Below are 18,753 nucleotides of genomic sequence, written 5' to 3' on the forward strand. Positions count from 1 at the left end.
GAGGTGCCGCTACCAAAGCGGCCTCCTCATGACTTTCAGTCTCCTCACACCGCATCCTCGGTCGGTGGCAGGCTCTCCCGCTTTTGCGACACCTGGCTGCCACAGGTAAAAGACCGTTGGGTGAGAGACATTCTGTCTCACGGTTACAGGATAGAGTTCAGCTCTCGTCCTCCGACTCGATTCTTCAGAACATCTCCGCCTCCCGAGCGAGCCGATGCTCTTCTGCAGGCGGTGGACACTCTAAAGGCGGAAGGAGTGGTGATCCCGGTTCCTCTTCAGCAACAGGGTCACGGTTTTTACTCAAACCTGTTTGTGGTTCCAAAGAAAGACGGGTCCTTCCGTCCTGTCCTGGACCTAAAACTGCTCAACAAACACGTAAAGACCAGGCGGTTCCGGATGGAATCCCTTCGCTCCGTCATCGCCTCAATGTCCCAGGGAGACTTCCTTACATCGGTCGATATCAAAGATGCGTATCTTCACGTACCGATTGCTCCAGAGCATCAGCGCTTCCTGCGTTTCGCCATAGCAGACGAACACCTTCAGTTCGTGGCACTGCCGTTCGGCCTGGCGACAGCCCCACGGGTTTTCACCAAGGTCATGCCTACAGTAGTGGCGGTCCTTCACTCTCAGGGACACTCGGTGATTCCTTACTTAGACGATCTCCTAGTCAAGGCACCCTCTCAAGAGGCATGCCAACACAGCCTCAATGCTACTCTAGAGACTCTCCAGAGTTTCGGTTGGATCATCAATTTTCCAAAGTCAAATCTGACTCCGGCCCAATCACTGACATATCTTGGCATGGAGTTTCATACTCTCTCAGCGATAGTGAAGCTTCCGCTGAACAAACAGCGTTCACTCCAGACAGGGGTGCAATCTCTCCTTCTAGGTCAGTCACACCCCCTGAGACGCCTCATGCACTTCCTAGGGAAGATGGTAGCAGCAATGGAGGCAGTTCCTTTTGCGCAGTTTCATCTGCGCCCACTTCAATGGGACATTCTCCGCAAATGGGACAGGAAGTCGACGTCCCTCGACAGGAACGTCTCCCTCTCCCAAGCAGCCAAAGCTTCCCTTCGGTGGTGGCTTCTTCCCACTTCATTGTCGAAGGGGAAATCCTTCCTACCCCCATCCTGGGCGGTGGTCACGACGGACGCGAGTCTGTCAGGGTGGGGAGCAGTCTTTCTCCACCACAGGGCTCAGGGTACGTGGACTCAGCAGGAGTCCTCCCTTCAGATCAATGTTCTGGAGATCAGGGCAGTGTATCTTGCCCTAAAAGCGTTCCAGCAGTGGCTGGAAGGCAAGCAGATCCGAATTCAGTCGGACAACTCCACAGCGGTGGCTTACATCAACCACCAAGGCGGCACACGCAGTCGTCAGGCTTTCCAGGAAGTTCAGCGGATTCTGATGTGGGTGGAAGCCACGGCCTCCACCATATCCGCAGTTCACATCCCGGGCGTAGAAAACTGGGAAGCAGATTTTCTCAGTCGCCAGGGCATGGACGCAGGGGAATGGTCTCTTCACCCGGACGTGTTTCAGGAGATCTGTTGCCGCTGGGGGATGCCGGACGTCGACCTAATGGCGTCCCGGCACAACAACAAGGTCACGGCATTCATGGCACGATCTCACGATCACAGAGCTCTGGCGGCAGACGCCTTAGTTCAAGATTGGTCGCAGTTTCAACTCCCTTATGTGTTCCCACCTCTGGCACTGTTGCCCAGAGTGATACGCAAGATCAGGTCAGGCTGCCGCCACGCCATTCTCGTCGCTCCAGACTGGCCGAGGAGGTCGTGGTACCCGGATCTGTGGCATCTCACGGTGGGCCAACCGTGGGCACTGCCAGACCGTCCACACTTGCTGTCTCAAGGGCCGTTTTTCCATCTGAATTCTGCGGCCCTCAACCTGACTGTGTGGCCATTGAGTCCTGGATCCTAGCGTCTTCAGGGTTATCTCAAGAGGTCATTGCCACCATGAGACAGGCTAGAAAACCAACCTCCGCCAAGATCTACCACAGGACGTGGAAGATATTCTTATCTTGGTGTTCTGCTCAGGGATTTTCTCCCTGGCCATTTGCATTGCCCACGTTTCTTTCCTTTCTTCAATCAGGATTGGAAAAAGGTTTGTCGCTCGGCTCCCTTAAGGGACAAGTCTCAGCGCTCTCTGTGTTCTTTCAGAAGCGTCTTGCCAGGCTTTCTCAGGTACGCACGTTCCTGCAAGGGGTTTGTCACATTGTTCCTCCTTACAGGCGGCCGTTAGAACCCTGGGATCTGAACAGGGTTCTGCTGGCCCTTCAGAAGGCACCCTTTGAACCTTTGAAAGATATTTCTCTTTCTCGCCTTTCGCAGAAAGTGGTCTTCCTAGTAGCAGTCACCTCACTTCGGAGAGTGTCTGAGCTAGCAGCGCTGTCATGCAAAGCCCCTTTCCTGGTGTTTCACCAGGACAAGGTGGTGCTGCGCCCGGTTCCGGAATTCCTTCCTAAGGTGGTATCCACCTTTCATCTCAATCAGGATATCTCCTTGCCTTCTTTTTGTCCTCATCCAGTTCATCAATGTGAAAGGGAGTTGCATTTGTTAGATCTGGTGAGAGCACTCAGAATCTACATTTCCCGTACGGCGCCTCTGCGCCGCTCGGATGCACTCTTTGTCCTTGTCGCTGGTCAGCGTAAGGGGTTACAGGCTTCCAAATCCACCCTGGCTCGGTGGATCAAGGAACCAATTCTTGAAGCCTACCGTTCTTCTGGGCTTCCGGTTCCCTCAGGGCTAAAGGCCCATTCTACCAGAGCCGTGGGCGCGTCCTGTGCTTTAAGACACCAGGCGACGGCTCAGCAGGTGTGCCAGGCGGCTACCTGGTCGAGCCTGCACACTTTCACCAAACACTATCAGGTGCATGCCTATGCTTCGGCGGATGCCAGCCTAGGTAGACGAGTCCTTCAGGCGGCGGTTGCCCACCTGTAGGAACGGGCCGTTTTACGGCTCTATTATGAGGTATTATTTTACCCACCCAGGGACTGCTTTGGGACGTCCCAATTGTCTGGGTCTCCCAATGGAGCGACAAAGAAGAAGGGAATTTTGTTTACTTACCGTAAATTCCTTTTCTTCTAGCTCCAATTGGGAGACCCAGCACCCGCCCTGTTGTTTTTTCGTGTACACATGTTGTTCATGTTGAATGGTTTCAGTTCTCCGAGATTCTTCGGATTGAAGTTACTTTAAACCAATTTATTTGCTTTCCTCCTTCTTGCTTTTGCACTAAAACTGAGGAACCCGTGATGCACGGGGGGTGTATAGGCAGAAGGGGAGGGGCTTTACACTTTTAGTGTAATACTTTGTGTGGGCTCCGGAGGCATGAGCTATACACCCAATTGTCTGGGTCTCCCAATTGGAGCTAGAAGAAAAGGAATTTACGGTAAGTAAACAAAATTCCCTTCTTTTACCCAAAGCAATGGACCTTTTGCTCATTCAACAGGTTATCAGCAGCCTGTTTACACTTAAAGATTAGCATGAACACTCGATCAATGTACATGCATCTGAACAACATGTTCCTTTTTTTTTTTTTTTGCATTCTGTCTTGTGTTTTCTTATGCATTAAAAAGGTAATAAAATTCCACTTTGTCACTTAGGTCTTAAAGCAGCTGATCGGGTATCCATCCAGAATGAATGGATGGAGGAAGCTGTTCCTGTCATTGTGGCCACCATCAGTTTTGGAATGGGGGTGGATAAAGCCAATGTAAGGTGTGTAATTTACTGATATTAATATTTTGTATTATCTTAGAAACATGTAAGCGGTTTTAACCAAAAATAACCCAGCAACTTGAGTTAGCTAATTATATTTTATGATAAATAATTAAAAAGAAACCCTGGTGGGATTACAGAAGCCTTTTTTCAAGGGAATCGGTCACCAGATTTTCTTTATCGTTCCTTCCATGGGAGACCCAAACCATGGGTGTATAGCTACTGCCCCCGAAGGACACACAAAGTTACTACACTCAAAAACGTGTAGCTCCTCCCTCCTAGCATATACACCCCCTGCTAGCCAGATCTAGCCAGTTTCTTGCTTTGTGTCAGGAAAGGAAGCTCTTGGCGGGGAGTGTTCTTCCTTGCCACAAACCTAAACCAGGGAACCTGTCCATGGCAGGAATCAGTTGAGGTTTCGGTGGTTTCCGTTCCTCCGTCTGATCGTCCTCTAGCTCGGCCCAGGTTCATAGAACCAAATGGCTCGAAGCTGCGTCTTCAGAAGACCGCAGGAGATGCTGTCACTGACTCAGCTTCCTCCGAGCTATTTAGCCACGCTCTTTGGTCGTGGCAGGCCCTCTCCACTTGGCGACGTAGGGTTCTAACACGTCTCCGTTCAGTGGGGGCGAGATTATATCTCCCTTGGCTACAGGATGGACTTCTGTCCACCCGCCAAACAGATTTTTTCTGTCAACTCCTCCCGGCTACAAGGCCGCCGCCTTCTCACAGGCTGTGGCATTTCTTGCTGGCCAATGGAGTAATTGTACCGGTTCCCGACTGGGAACGGTTCTGAGATTTTCTTTGTCGCTCCATTGGGAGACCCAGACAATTGGGTGTATAGCTATTGCCTCTGGAGGCCACACAAAGTATTACACTTAAAAGTGTAAGGCCCCTCCCCTTCTGGCTATACACCCCCAGTGGGATCACTGGCTCACCAGTTTTGTGCTTTGTGCGAAGGAGGCAACACATCCACGCATAGCTCCACTTTTTAGTCAGCAGCAGCTGCTGACTATGTCGGATGGAAGAAAAGAGGACACATATAGTGTCCCCAGCATGCTCCCTTCTCACCCCACTTATGTCGGAGGTGTTTGTAAGGTTGAGGTACCCATTGCGGGTACGGCGGCAGGAGCCCACATGCTGATTCCTTCCCCATCCCTTTTTACAGGGCTCTGGGTGAAGTGGGATTTACCGGTCTCCAGGCACTGAGACCGTCCTCCATCTACAGCCCCTGGAGAAGATGCTGGATGGAGCGGAGTACATCAGGGACATGGCCCTGCTTCCTCAAGGTACTCTGTGTCCCCGTGCATTTGGCGCTCACACCGCAGCATGCTGGGTGTTGTAGTGCGCCGGGGGACATCAGCGCTGCGGCGCCTGTGCCATGGCCTCATTCAGCTTTGCTGAAGCAGGCTCACTTATGGGAATTGGTCGCGCCGGCCGCTGGGACTGCGGCGCGGCTGGCACTTGTAGTGCGCCGGGGACTTCAGCGCGGCCTGCGCTTTTACGGCGGCCGCGCTGATAACTAGAGTCCCCGGCTTTTGCGGCCTGCTTCCGTTCGTTCCCGCCCCCAGACCTGCCAGTCAGGAGAGGGGCGGGACGCTGGCCACTTCCAGGAATCGGTCGCGCCGGCCGCTGGCAGCGGCGCGGCTGGCACTTGTGGTGCGCCGGGGACTTCAGCGCGGCCCGCGCTTTTACGGCGGCCGCGCTGATAACTAGAGTCCCCGGCTTTTGCGGCCTGCTTCCGTTCGCTCCCGCCCCCAGACCTGCCAGTCAGGAGAGGGGCGGGACGCTGGCCACTTCTATGAATCGGTCGCGCCGGCCGCTGGAACTGCGGCGCGGCTGGCACTTGTGGTGCGCCGGGGACTTCAGCGCGGCCCGCGCTTTTACGGCGGCCGCGCTGTTAACTCGAGTCCCCGGCTTCTGGGCCTAGTCTCCCTTCGTTACCGCCCACAGCCCTGACAGTCAGGGTAGGGGCGTGACGCTGCATAGAGCAGAGCTGAGAGCTGGAGTATGTTTTGCATACTCCACCCCTCTCACTGTGTGCACTGTGAATCCGGATTCCCGCACTTTCTCAGGCACGCCCACGGCTTCCTTCTCTACAAGGACACCGGCAGCCATTAGTGTCAGTTTCTGTACGATACAGAGACAAGTGTGGAAGACCCTGGCATTCTGATAGTCACACAATCGCTGTAACAGGCGTTAAGCAGCACCTGTGGTGCTAACCCCACTAGTGCAGAAGTGCACTTATAGATATGCTTGTACTATATACATTGCACTGTTTGGTCGCACGTTGTATATACCCTCCTGGATTATGCGGAGGAGTTATCAGCATATTCTCTGTGTAAAACAAAGGTGCAGAACCACATGTTTTTCTATACAGCTGGTACAGCATGTACGGCTATACGGCCGGCAGGTACATAGACTCCCATTGTATGCACTAATGGCCAGGGGATGAGGACGGTGTCTGCAGTATTTACTGACAGTTTTTCTGAGACTATGGCTATGATACTAGAAGCCTAGCAGTCCGGACATGTCTCTCACAATATGGGCACTGTTGAATCATTGATCCATGGCCCCCCTCAGTGTGAATAACTAACAGCTCCGGGAATGTCACACGCATCCCAGAGTCACGGCTCTGCACGGACGTCAGTCCCAGACAGCCTAAGGGGCTCGCTATGAGCGGCCTCGGTTTCATCAGGGTCCTAACAGAAGGACTCGCTGTGTAATGAGGCGGAAGTAGCGGCTCAGGATTCTGATCCTGAGACCGCTCTCAATCTGGATACACCTGATTGTGACGCCATAGTAAATAATCTTATAGCGTCCATCTATAGAATGTGGGTTATTTCTCACAGCTCCTCCAGTGGAGGAGTCAGCTTCACGTATTTTTCTGGACCACTCTGCCTTCAGAGAGGCAGTCCAGGAACACCACGCTTATCCAGATATGCGCTTCTCCAAACGGCTTAGGATACACGTTATCCCTGTCCCCTGACTTGGTCAAGGACTGGACCCAATGTCCCGAGCGGCATCCTCCAATCTCCAGGCTTGTAGCTAGATCCATAGTTGCAGTGGGAGATGGAACTGCAAACTCAAAGATGCCACTGACAGACAGATGGATCTCTGGTCGAAAGCCATCTATGAGGCTGTCGGCGCACCGTTAGCTCCGGCATTCTCTCCCTTGGGGCACTCCAAGCTATTTCAGCTTGTCTTACACAGATTGACACGGTTACACGTACATCTGTGCCGCAGGTGGCATCCTTAACCTCTCAAATGTCTGCATTTGTTTCTTACGCGATTCAGGTTGTCCTGGACTCTGCGAACCGTGCGGCGGTAGCCTCCGCTACTCCGTGTTTTTAAGCAGAGCCTGGTCTGCTCGTTAAGTGAATGGAAGGCAGATTCTGCTTCCAAAAAAGGTTGCCTAACCAGTTGCCTTTTTCTGCTGACCGACTGTTTGGTGAGCGTTGGATGTAACCATCAAACAGTCCAGGGGTAAGGATTCATCCTTTCCTCAGCCCGGACACAACAAACCCCAACAGAGCAAGAGGCAGTCGGGGTTTTCGGCCTTTTCGAGGCTCGGGCAGGTCCCATTTTTCCTCGTCCAATGTGGACTCAAAAGGATCAGAGGAGCTAAGATTCTTAGCGGGCTCAGTCTCGCCCAAAAAAGCGACAGTCTGAAAACCCGCTTCCAAGGCGGCTTCCTCATGACTTGCGGCCTCGGTCGGTAGCAGGCTCTCCCGCCTTGGCGATATTTAGCTGCCATAGGTCAATGACCATTGAGTGTGAGACATTCTGTCTCACGGGTACAGGATAGAGCTCACTTCTCGTCCTCCAACTCGATTCTTCAGAATTTCTCCACCTCCCGGCCGGGCCGCTGCTCTTCTGCAAACAGGATGCACTCTATAGGCAGAAAGAGTGATGACCCCCGTTCCTCTTCAGGAACAAGGTCACGGTTTTTACCCCAAATTCTTTGCGGTACCTATAACAACGGGCCGTTCCGTCCCGTTCTGGATCTAAAAATGCTCAGCAAGCTCGTGGACACCAGGCGGTTCCGGATGGAATCCCTCCGCCATGTCATCGCCTCAAGGTCCCAAGGATATTTCCTAGCATCATTAGGCATCAAGGATGCTTATCCACACGTGCCGATTGATCCAGAGCACTAGCGTTTCTACGCTTCGTTATAGGAGACGAACACCCTCTGTTCGTAGCTCTACCTTCCGGCTAGCGACAGTCCAACTGGTCTTCGCCAAGGTCAGGGCAGCAGTAGTCACAGTCCTGCACTCTCAGGGTCACTCTGTGGTCCCGTATTTAGACGATCTACTTGTCAAGGCACTCTCTTAGGAAACATGCCAACACTGCCCGAACGTTGCGCTGGAGACTCTCTAGAGTTTTGGGTGGATCATCAACTTTTTAAAGTCAGATCCGACCCCGACCCTATCGATAACATATCTAGGCATAGAGTTTCTTACTCTCTCAGCGATAGTGAAGCTGCCGCTAGACAAACAGCATTCACTACGGGCTGCAAGCTCTTCTTTAAGAACCAGTCGCACACATTGAGACGCCTCATGCACTTCCTACGTAAGATGGTAGCAATGGAGGCAGTTCCTTTCGCGCAGTTTTACTGCGTCCACTACAATGGGACATTCTCCGCCAATGGGACGAGGAGTCGACGTCCCTCAACAGAGTCGTCGTTCTTTCTCAGGCGGCCAAGGAATCTCTACGGTGGTGGCTTCTTCTCACCTCTTGGTCAAAAAGAAGGTCCTTCCTATCCCCGTCCTGGGCGATAGTTACGACAGACGCGAGTCTATCAGGGTGGGGAGCAGTTTTTCTCCACTACAGCGCTCAGGGTACGTGGACTCAGCAAGAGTCCACTCTTCAGATCAATGTTCTTGAACACAGAGCAGTGTATCTTGCCCTACAATCCTTCCAACAGCGGCTGGAAAGCAAGCATATCCGACTTCAGTCGGACAGCTCCACAGCGGTGGCATACATCAACCACCAAGGAAGAACGCGCAACCGGCAAGCCTTCCAGGAAGTCCGGCAGGTTCTGATGTGGGTGGAAGACACGGCATCCACCATATCCACAATTCACATCCCAAGTGTGGAAACTAGGAAGCTGACTTCCTAAGTCGCTGAGGTGTGGCCGAAAGAGTATGGTCTCCTCACCCGGACGGGTTTCAGGAGATCTGGCGCCGCTGACAGAGGCCGGACGTCGATCTAATGGCGTCACGGCACAACAACAATGTGCCAGCTTCATGGCACGGTTTCACAATCATCGAGCTCTGGCGGCAAACGCCTTAGTTCAGCATTGGTCGCAGTTCCAGCTACCTTAGGTGCCACCTCTGGCATTGTTGCCCAGAGTACTGCGCTAGATCAAGACCGACTGCGGCCGCGCCATCCTCGTCGCTACAAATTGGCCGAGGATGTTGTGGTACTCGGTTCTGTGGTGCCTCACGGTAGGCTAACCGGGGGCACTACCAGACCAATCAGACTGGCTGTCTCAAGGGCCATTCTTCCATTTGAATTCTACGGCCCTCAACCGGATGGTGTGGCATTGAGTCCTGGAACCTAGTGTCGTCAGGATTACCTCAGGACGTGGTTGCCACCATGAGACGGGCTAGCATACCAACGTCCGCCAAGATTGACCACAGGACGTGGAAGATGTTCTTATCTCGGTGCTCGGCGCAGGGTGTTTCTCCCTGGCCGGTTGCATCGTCTATGTTTCCTTCCTTCCTGCAATCTAGGTAGGAAAATGGGTTGTCGCTCAGTTCCCTTTAGGGACAAGTCTCAGCGCTATCTGTATTTTTTCAGAAACGACGACTTCCTCAGGTACGCACGTTCCTACGGGGAGTTTGTCTTCTCAGCACTCCGTACAAGCGGCCGTTAGAGCCCTGAGATCTGAACAAGGTTCTAATTGCTCTCCAGATGCCGCCTTTCGAGCCTTTGAAGGATGTCTCCCTTCCCGTTTTTCACGGGAAGTGGCCTTCTAGTAACGGTCTCGTCTCTTAGGAGAGTTTCCGAGCTAGCAACGCTCTCATACAAACTCCCTTCCTGGTCCTTCACCAGGACAGGGTAGTTCTGCGTCCGGTTCCGGAATTTCTCCCTAAGGTGGTATCCCATTTTCATATCAATCAGGATATCACCTCACCTTCTTTGTGTCCTCGTCCAGTCCATCAATTTCAGATAGATTTGCATCTGTTGGTTCTGGTGAGAGCACTCAGGTTCTACTTCCCGCATGGCGCTCCTGCGCCACCCGGATGCACTCTTTGTCCTTGTCGCTGGTCGGCGTAAACAGTCGCAAGCTTCCAGATCCACCCTCGCTCGGGGGCTCGAGGAACCAATTCTTGAAACCTACAGTTCTACTGGGCTTCTGGTTCTCTCAAGGCCGAAGGCCCATTCTACCAGAGCCGTGGGTGCATCCTGGGCATTACGGCACCAGGCTACGGCTCAGCAGGTGTGTCAGGCACCCACCTGGTCGAGTCTACTTACTTTTACCAAGCATTATCAGATGCATACCTACGCTTCGGCAGACGCCAGCCTAGGTAGATAAGTCATTCAGGCGGCGGTTGGCCACCTGTAGGAGAGGGCCGTTTGACGGCCCTATCATGAGGTATTCTTTTACCCACCCAGGGATTGCTTTTGGACATCCCAATTGTCTGGGTCTCCCAATGGAGCGACAAAGAAGAAGGGAATTTTGTTTACTTACCGTAAATTCCTTTTCTTCTAGCTCCAATTGGGAGACCCAGCACCCGCCCTGTTTTCTCGGGGTTTTTCTGTTTTTTCGGGTACACATGTTGTTCATGTGGTATGGTTCAGTTCTCCGATGTTTCCTCGGATTGAATTGGTCTTTAAACCAGTTATTGGCTTTCCTCCTTCTTGCTTTGGCACTAAAACTGGTGAGCCAGTGATCCCACTGGGGGTGTATAGCCAGAAGGGGAGGGGCCTTACACTTTTAAGTGTAATACTTTGTGTGGCCTCCAGAGGCAATAGCTATACACCCAATTGTCTGGGTCTCCCAATTGGAGCTAGAAGAAAAGGAATTTACGGTAAGTAAACAAAATTCCCTTCTTTGCTTAAATCTATTCCTAGTCCCCGAAGAGGGCGGTGCCTTCCGACCTGGATCTTTAGCCTTTCAAGCATAGCCAGGTGGGGCGTCTTCACATGGAGTCTCGGTTTTGTTCCGTGTGTTTTCTTCACCGGATCAATCAAGAACCCAAGGAGATTCTCTAGTAGCCATCGGCATCAGAGATGCCTATCGACAGGAGTCAATCGCAGTTTCACACCAGCGTTGACTACGTTTTGACAATCGGAGTGGTCCAATTCGTGGCTCTTCCCTTGGGGTTAGGCAAGGCCCCTCGAGTATTCTCATTGGGGCAGCTGTGATTAGGGTCCTGCCCCCCTAGGGTTTGGCAGTGATCTTTTGCCCTGGATGGCCTTCTTGTCGGGGCTTCATCCAGTGCTGACTCTTAGCAGAGTGCTTCGTTCACTCTCGCCACTCTGACCTATTCGGGTGGCAAGTCCACTCTGACTTCGAACCAGAGGTTCACAGGGCGTCAATGGAAGCGGTTCCTCGCCCAGTTTCTCCTGCGTCCTCTGAGACTGGATGTTTTCCGCTGTACAAGCGAACTCAATCCTCCAACGGGGTGGTGACTTCGCCACTGACCAGGGGCTCGTTTCAGTGGTGGCTTCGGCCACTCTGTCTCAGGGGCGCTCCTTTCTGGCCCGTCCCGGGTGATCTTCACCAGGATGCTAGCCTATCCGCCTTGGGAGCAGTATATCTCCACCGTGGAGCGCAGGGCGCTTGGACTCTGTCCGAATCAGCCCTCTGGATCAATGTGCTGGAAATCAGAGCTGTATTTCTGGCTCTCTAAGCCTTCACCATCTGTGGGCGGCTAGGCACATTCGAGTCCAGTCGGACAACGTGACAGCGTTTTCCTACATCAGCTTCCAGGGCGGGACACTCAGCCGCCTGGCAATCTTGGCGGCTCAACATTCTTCAGTGGACAAGGTACTCCTAGTCCACCGTATCCGCAGTCCACATCCTAGATGTGAAAACTACGAGGCAGGCTATTTCAGCTGTCCAACCGTGGTCCACAATCCTCAGGTTTTGCGGTAGACACACTGGTTCATGTTTGATCCCAGCTTTGTCTCTTTTCGAATTTCACCCTCTACCTCTTGTCCAGAGTCCTGCGCAAGATCGGTAAAGGGGGCCGTCGGGTCATTCTTCCAGACTGACCCAAGCAGGCTTGGTACTCTGACCTGCTCCTTCTGTCCGTTGGGTTGCCATGGCATCTTCCGGACCGTTCAGACCTTTTCTCAAGAGGTCCGTTTTTTTCCCGTCAGAATTCTGGATTCTCAGATTGACGGCGTAGCTCTTGAGTCCTGGATCTTGGCGACTTCTGATATCCTTCCTGAAGTCATCTCCGCTATGACTCGAGCTCCAAAGTGTCCTTTGACCTTTTTGGCCTTGCCGACCCTCCTGTCCCTTCCACAGTCCGGTCTACAGCTAGGACTATCCCTCATTAAGGGACAGGTCTCGGCTGTCAGTATGTGCCAGCGGCGTATCGTCCGGCTGGCTCCGGTGCGCTCCTTTAAGGGCGCATCTCACATCATTCCGCTTTTCCGGCGGCCTATGGAGACCTGAGACCTTGATCCGGTCCTCCCGGTTCCCGGAAACCCCCCTTTGCGCCTCTTGGGGAGGTTTCGTTGTTTCATCTTTCACAGAAAGTACTCTTTCTAGTGGCTATAATTTCCCGCCAGAGAGTTCTGGCTGCACTCTTTCGGAGTCGCCCCCTTTGTTTTTGGTCTTTTGCATCAAGACAAGGTGGTCTTCGTCCGACTCCGGCCTTTTTTCCCTAAGGTGGTTTCTGCCACCTTATCCGGGGCAATTTTCCTGCCTTCCTTTTGTCCGGCTCCTGTTCATCGCTTGAGGAAGCGTTGCATCTCCTGGATCTGGTGCGGGCGCTCCGGATCTATGTGTCTCGCACCGCCGTTATTAGGCGGTGCACCTCTCGGGTGCTGACTGTTCGTCAGCGTAACGGTCTCTCGGCATCTAAGCCGACCCTGATGTTGGCTTAGGTCGGCCATTTCCGAGACCTACGAGTGTACTCAAGTGCCTTCCCCGCCGGGGATCAGAGCACATTTGGTCAGTCCTGTCGGCGCCTTTTTTTTGGGCTTTCAGGCACCAGGTTACGGCTCAGTAGGTCTGTCAGACTGCAGCTCGAATTAGTCTGCATACTTTTTCGAAGTACTTCCCAAGGCATGCTCATGCCTTGGCAGACGTGGGCTTGGGCAGACGCATTTTTCCGGCGTCTGTCGCCCATTTGTGAAGTTAGGTTTGCCTGCTTCTCAGTTGTCTGTTTATTCCCACCCATGGACTGCTTTGGAACGTCCCATGGTTTGGGTCTCCCATGGAAGGAATGATAAAGAAAAAGAGAATTTTGTTTACTTACCGTAAATTCTTTTTCTTGTAGTTCCGACATGGGAGACCCAGCACCCTCCCTATTGCCTGTTGGCAGGTTTCTTGTTCCGTGTGTCTTCACCGGCTGTTATTGTTGTAGACAGAGGTTCCGGTTCTTCCGGATTTTACTCTGTCTCTTCTTGTGGGTGGATGTCCTCCTTCAGCTTTTGCACTAAACTGGCTAGATCTGGCTAGCAGGGGGGTGTATATGCTAGGAGGGAGGAGCTACACGTTTTTGAGTGTAGTAACTTTGTGTGTCCTCCGGGGGCAGTAGCTATACACCCATGGTTTGGGTCTCCCATGTCGGAACTACAAGAAAAAGAATTTACGGTAAGTAAACAAAATTCTCTTTTTTGCCACCTAATCTGACCGCAGTATAACATAGGAGCAGAGATTCTGATTCCAGTGATGTGTCACTTACTGGGCTGCTTAGTGTAGTTCTGATAAAATCATTGTTAATCAGCAGTAGATTATCATTAGAGGACTACTTGGCCTGCTATCAGCTAGTTCAACATATTCATGAGCTCTGTATAACTGCTTGATCTGCAGCAGATAAAACATTGATTTTATGAAAATGACAGCAAACCGCTCAGTAAGTGACACATCGTTGGGATCAGGGTCTCTGTCTTTACATTATCCTGCTCTCAGATGGGGGAGCAAAAGCCTGGTGACTTAGTCCCTTTAAGGCAGTCCTAGCCATCAAAGATTAAAAACATAAATATAATTAATATTGATTCATCCAAATCAGATCAGTCATGTGATTCAGGTCTATCTCCTATGAAAAGCAATAATGGATGATATATTGCTCAATAAGGGAATTCATCATATCTGAGACATTTTTATCTGCATGCCTATGGGGAACAAAAATGACACCAATTTCCAGAAAAAATATAAACTTTGATGCAAAAAAACCTTTCTCCTATTTCTATTTTATTATAATAGGTTTGTTGCACACTGGAATATTGCCAAGTCAATGGCTGGTTACTATCAGGAGTCAGGTAGAGCAGGTCGTGATGGCAAGCAATCCTTCTGCCGTCTCTACTACTCCAGGACCGATCGAGACCAGGTCAGCTTTCTGATCAAAAAGGAAATTACCAAATCCCAGGTAAGGAAGGAAGGTCTCTAAAAGCCGATAAAAGGTTTAGTGGCTAAAAACCCTCATCCCTTATGGAGTGTTTTTTTTTTTTTATTATTATTATATACAGTATATGCGTGTGTGTATGTATGTATGTATGTATGTATATGTATGTATATTGATATTATATATATATTAATATAATATATATATATATATATATATATTAATATAATATATATATATATATATATATATAAATATAATATAATTAATATATATATTTAATATTAATTATATTTAACCCCTTAATGACCCATGACGTACTGGGTACGTCATGGATCGTGTGCCGGTAAGCCCCGCCCCCTGCCACCGGCAGGCGGCGGCGATCCGCGCACATATCAGCTGTTATCAACAGCTGACATGTGTGCCTGCTAGCCGCGGGTGGAAACGCTTCCACCCGCGGCCATTAACCCCTTACATTTCGCTGCCAAAATCTGGCAGCGATATGTATATGGGCGCCGCCATGACAGTCAACTTACCCTGCCCCCACCGGAAGTCACGTGACTTGATCACGTGACTTTCGGTGGTTGCCATGGTAGCACAGGGTCATGTGATGACGCCTGTAGCTAACATGACTCACTTCCTCTCAATGCCGGAATACAGCCGGCATTGAAAGTGAAGCAGCAAATCTGCAGTTCTCAGCTTTGTAGCTGAGATCTGCAGATAGTGCAGAGCGATCGGATTGCTGATCGCTATAGCCCCCTAGGGGGACTAGTAAAATAAAAAAAAAAAGTAAAAAAAAAAGTTTTAAAAAATTAAAAACATAAAAAAAAACTAAAAGTTCAAATCACCCCCCTTTCACCCCATTGAAAATTAAAGGGTTAAAAAAATAAAAAATACACACACATTTGGTATCGCCACATTCAGAAATGCCCGATCTATCAAAATATAAAATCAACGAATCTGATCAGTAAACGGCGTAGCGGCAAAAAAATTCCAAACGCCAAAATTACGTGTTTTGGTCGCCGCAAATTTTGCGCAAAATGCAATAACAGGCAATCAAAATGTAGCATCGGCGCAAAAATGGTACCGTTAAAAAGTCAGGTCGAGACGCAAAAAATAAGCCATCACTGAGCCTCAGATCCTGAAAAATGAGAACGCTACGGGTTTTGGAAAATGGCGCAAAATGTGCGCCACGTTTTTTGGACAAGCTTGTGAATTTTTTTTTAACCCCTTAGATACAAGTAAACCTATACATGTTTGGTGTCTACAAACTCGCACCGATCTGAGGCATCACATAGATCCCTCAGTTTTACCATATAGTGAACACAGTGAATAAAATATCCCAAAAACTATTGTACGATCACACTTTTTTTGCAATTTTTCCGCACTTGGAATTTTTTTGCCGTTTTCCAGTACGCTATATGGTAAAACTTATGGTTTCATTTAAAAGTACAACTCGTCCCGCAAAAAACAAGCCCTCATATGGCAAGATTGATGGAAAAATAAAAAAGTTACGCCTCTCGGAAGAAGGGGAGCAAAAAACAAGAACGCAAAAACGGAAAATGCCCGAGGGCTGAAGGGGTTAATATTAAATATATATATATATATATATATATATATATATATATATATATATATATATATATATATATTAATGGGAATCTGTCATCAGATTTGGGGACTATAGGCTGCGGCTATGACCACTGAGCTCATATACAGCATTCGAGAATACTGTATTAAGAGCCCAGGCCACGCAGCATAATGTAAAAACACTTTTATAATACTCACCTAGAAGCAATTCGGTCCGATGGGTGTTGCTGCTCTCCAGTCCAGCGCCTCCTCTCTGCTGCAATCTATATCCTTCTTCAAACCAACTTGTATGGATGATGCGTCCTTCATCATCCATACAGGTTGACATTGCGGTCCTGCGCAGGCACATTTTGACCTGCCCAGCTGAAGGCAGATCAAAGTATTGTAGTGCGCAGGCGCGATGAAAGGCTAAAGATCGTCCACTCATGCGCGCCACAATACTTTGATCTGCCCTCAGCAGTGCAGAACTAAGTGATGCCGGCCAGTGTAAGCGACGTAAGACACATCATGCAAACGAGCTTCAGAAAAAGGATGGTGATCGATCACCGCAGACAGAAAGCACTGGATCGGAGAGCAGTGACAGCCATCGGACCGCATCGCCCCTTAGGTGAGTATTATAAAGCTATTTTTTACATTCTACACAGCGACCTGGGCTCTTATATACAGTATTCTAGAATGCTGTATATAACCGCTCACTGGGGGTGGCCGCAGCTTAAAGGGGACAAATTTGGTTCCCTTTAATTTAATTGTAATATTGCTCTTCCTTGAAACCAAAATTTATAAATGGCTGAGTGAATCATTTCTAGCACGATAAGTTGTGTTTTTTACATCTTATATCTGTGTCCAGCTCAGATTTCTATAGTTGTCTATTCTTTGGAGGTACTTTATTCACTCTTGACAATTTTTAATTTTCATTATTTATTAAAAACAAATAATTGTCTGTTTCAGGCAAAAAGAGGAGGTGTAAAAGCGTCAGACAAAGCATCGATGGCTGGATTTGAGGCTATGGTGAGCTTTTGTGAGGAGTTAGGGTGAGTGTCCATGTCTTTTACTTTAAAAAATAAATAAATTATGACATTAAAGAGAACCTGACAGGAGGTTCCAGATGCCCCAACCACGGGCAGCATCAATCTGACACTGGCTGTGTGTGCTTTACTCTTTCATTGGAAACTACATTGAAATGCTGGCTGTTGAGATGACTAGTCCGGGAGGCAGGTCCCTGGCCGCTTCTCCCCGCTCTCCTCATCTAGATAGACAGGTCTCTCCTTATATGTATACAGTCACAGGCAACAGTTTAGGTGAGCTGCGTGGACCAGCATCAGACTAGTCTTCACCTTTAATAGTATAGTCCAGAACAGTTGCATTTTTGCAGAATTTTTTCACCATTGAAAGACATGAGAAAAAATAAAATGAATTGACATGCTGCTTCTTTCCAAATGCTGTTTTCCAAAAATCGTGATCTGATCCTGCAGACATTGGAAGGGGTCCGGTTACAAAGTAGCAAGCCAATATGACGGCTGCTGGGAGGAATGTTTACTGAGATCTCAGAGAAATGATTGATGCTCTGCAATTGGTTATTTACTACTGCATTGCCAGATGTTAACTGTGGAAATCGCCAGACCATGGACATATGGTGATTATATGCTTCTGAGGCAACCCGATATATCATACCCTTAAGCGGGCTTTACACGCAACGACATCGCTAACGAGATGTCGTTGGGGTCACGGAATTCGTGACGCACATCCGGCCTCGTTAGCGACGTCGTTGCATGTGAAATGCAGGGATGACCGTTAACGATCAAAAATACTCACCTAATCGTTGACACTTCGTTCTAATCGCGCGGCTGTCTTCAGTTGCTGTGTGAAGCTGACAGGAGCGGCGGTGTATTGTGCAGCTCCTGTCACCTGCATGCAGCACAGCTGGATGCGACGCTGGAGGACTGTGGAGTACGCCGGACATGGAGGGTTTGTCGGGGTTAATAAATTGGTGATGAGGGACTTTGTTAGTATTTTTTATTTCTAATAAAGGATTTTTCGGGTGTGTGTGTTTTTTAACTGTAATTTACAGATTAATCATGGAAGGAATCTCGGGGAGACGCCTGACATGATTAATCTAGGATTTAGTGGCAGCTATGGGCTGCCATTAACTCCTTATTACCCCGATTTGCCAACGCACTAGGGTAAATCGGGAAGAGCCGGGTATAGTCCCAGAACTGTCGCATCTAATGCATGCGGCAATTCTGGGCGGCTGTCGGCTGATATTGTTAGGCTGGGGGGCTCCCCATAACGTGGGGCGCCCCATCCTGAGAATACCAGCCTGCAGCCGTATGGCTTTATCTGGCTGGTATTAAAATTGGGGGGACCGCACGCCGTTTTTTTTAATTATTTAATTATTTATTTCACTGCACAGTATAGACACGCCCACCGGCTGCTGTGATTGGGTGCAGTGAGACACCTGTCACTCAGCGTGGGGGCGTGTCTCACTGCAACCAATCATAGGTGCCGAAAAGCAGGAAAGCAGGGAATACGAGATTGTTTAATGAGCGGCCGGCTTTTTCAAAAGAGGAAAAGCCGCCGGAGTTTAGTGAACAGCTGTGCAGCGCCGCGGCAGTGATCGGGGAACGGTAAGTAAGAGAGAGGGGGGAGAATGACCGACAGACTGTGAGAGGGGGACAGACAAGACAGAGAGAGACCGACAGAGCGAGACCGACCGACGGGAGATAGAATGAAAAAATAAAATGACCGACATCGCTAGTAAAAAGCACAAAACGTGCGTTTTGGACATCGGAGTGCCACACAATGTTTTTACGTAAAATCTTTCATGTATTATCTCAAAAAGTAACATACACCAGCTCTATCTCACTATTGGGTATGTGCCCTTAACATTTCCGCCATGAAAATTCATTTTG

At 49.7% G+C, this 18,753-nt stretch overlaps 1 protein-coding gene across 3 annotated transcripts in view; it reads left to right on the top strand.

The window, feature by feature from the left end:
- The window catches only part of RECQL5 (RecQ like helicase 5), a 156,776-nt gene that overhangs the window by 45,730 nt on the left and 92,293 nt on the right, over positions 1–18,753 (top strand). For all 3 annotated transcript variants that reach the window (XM_075349619.1, XM_075349621.1, XM_075349620.1), the window contains exons 6-8: positions 3,611–3,722; positions 14,116–14,278; positions 16,793–16,875. In XM_075349619.1, the coding sequence (XP_075205734.1) occupies positions 3,611–3,722; positions 14,116–14,278; positions 16,793–16,875 (358 nt within the window). The remainder of the gene's footprint in view (positions 1–3,610; positions 3,723–14,115; positions 14,279–16,792; positions 16,876–18,753) is intronic.

Source organism: Anomaloglossus baeobatrachus, chromosome 5 (assembly GCF_048569485.1).
Source record: "Anomaloglossus baeobatrachus isolate aAnoBae1 chromosome 5, aAnoBae1.hap1, whole genome shotgun sequence".
NCBI classification, from domain to species: Eukaryota; Metazoa; Chordata; class Amphibia; order Anura; family Aromobatidae; genus Anomaloglossus; species Anomaloglossus baeobatrachus.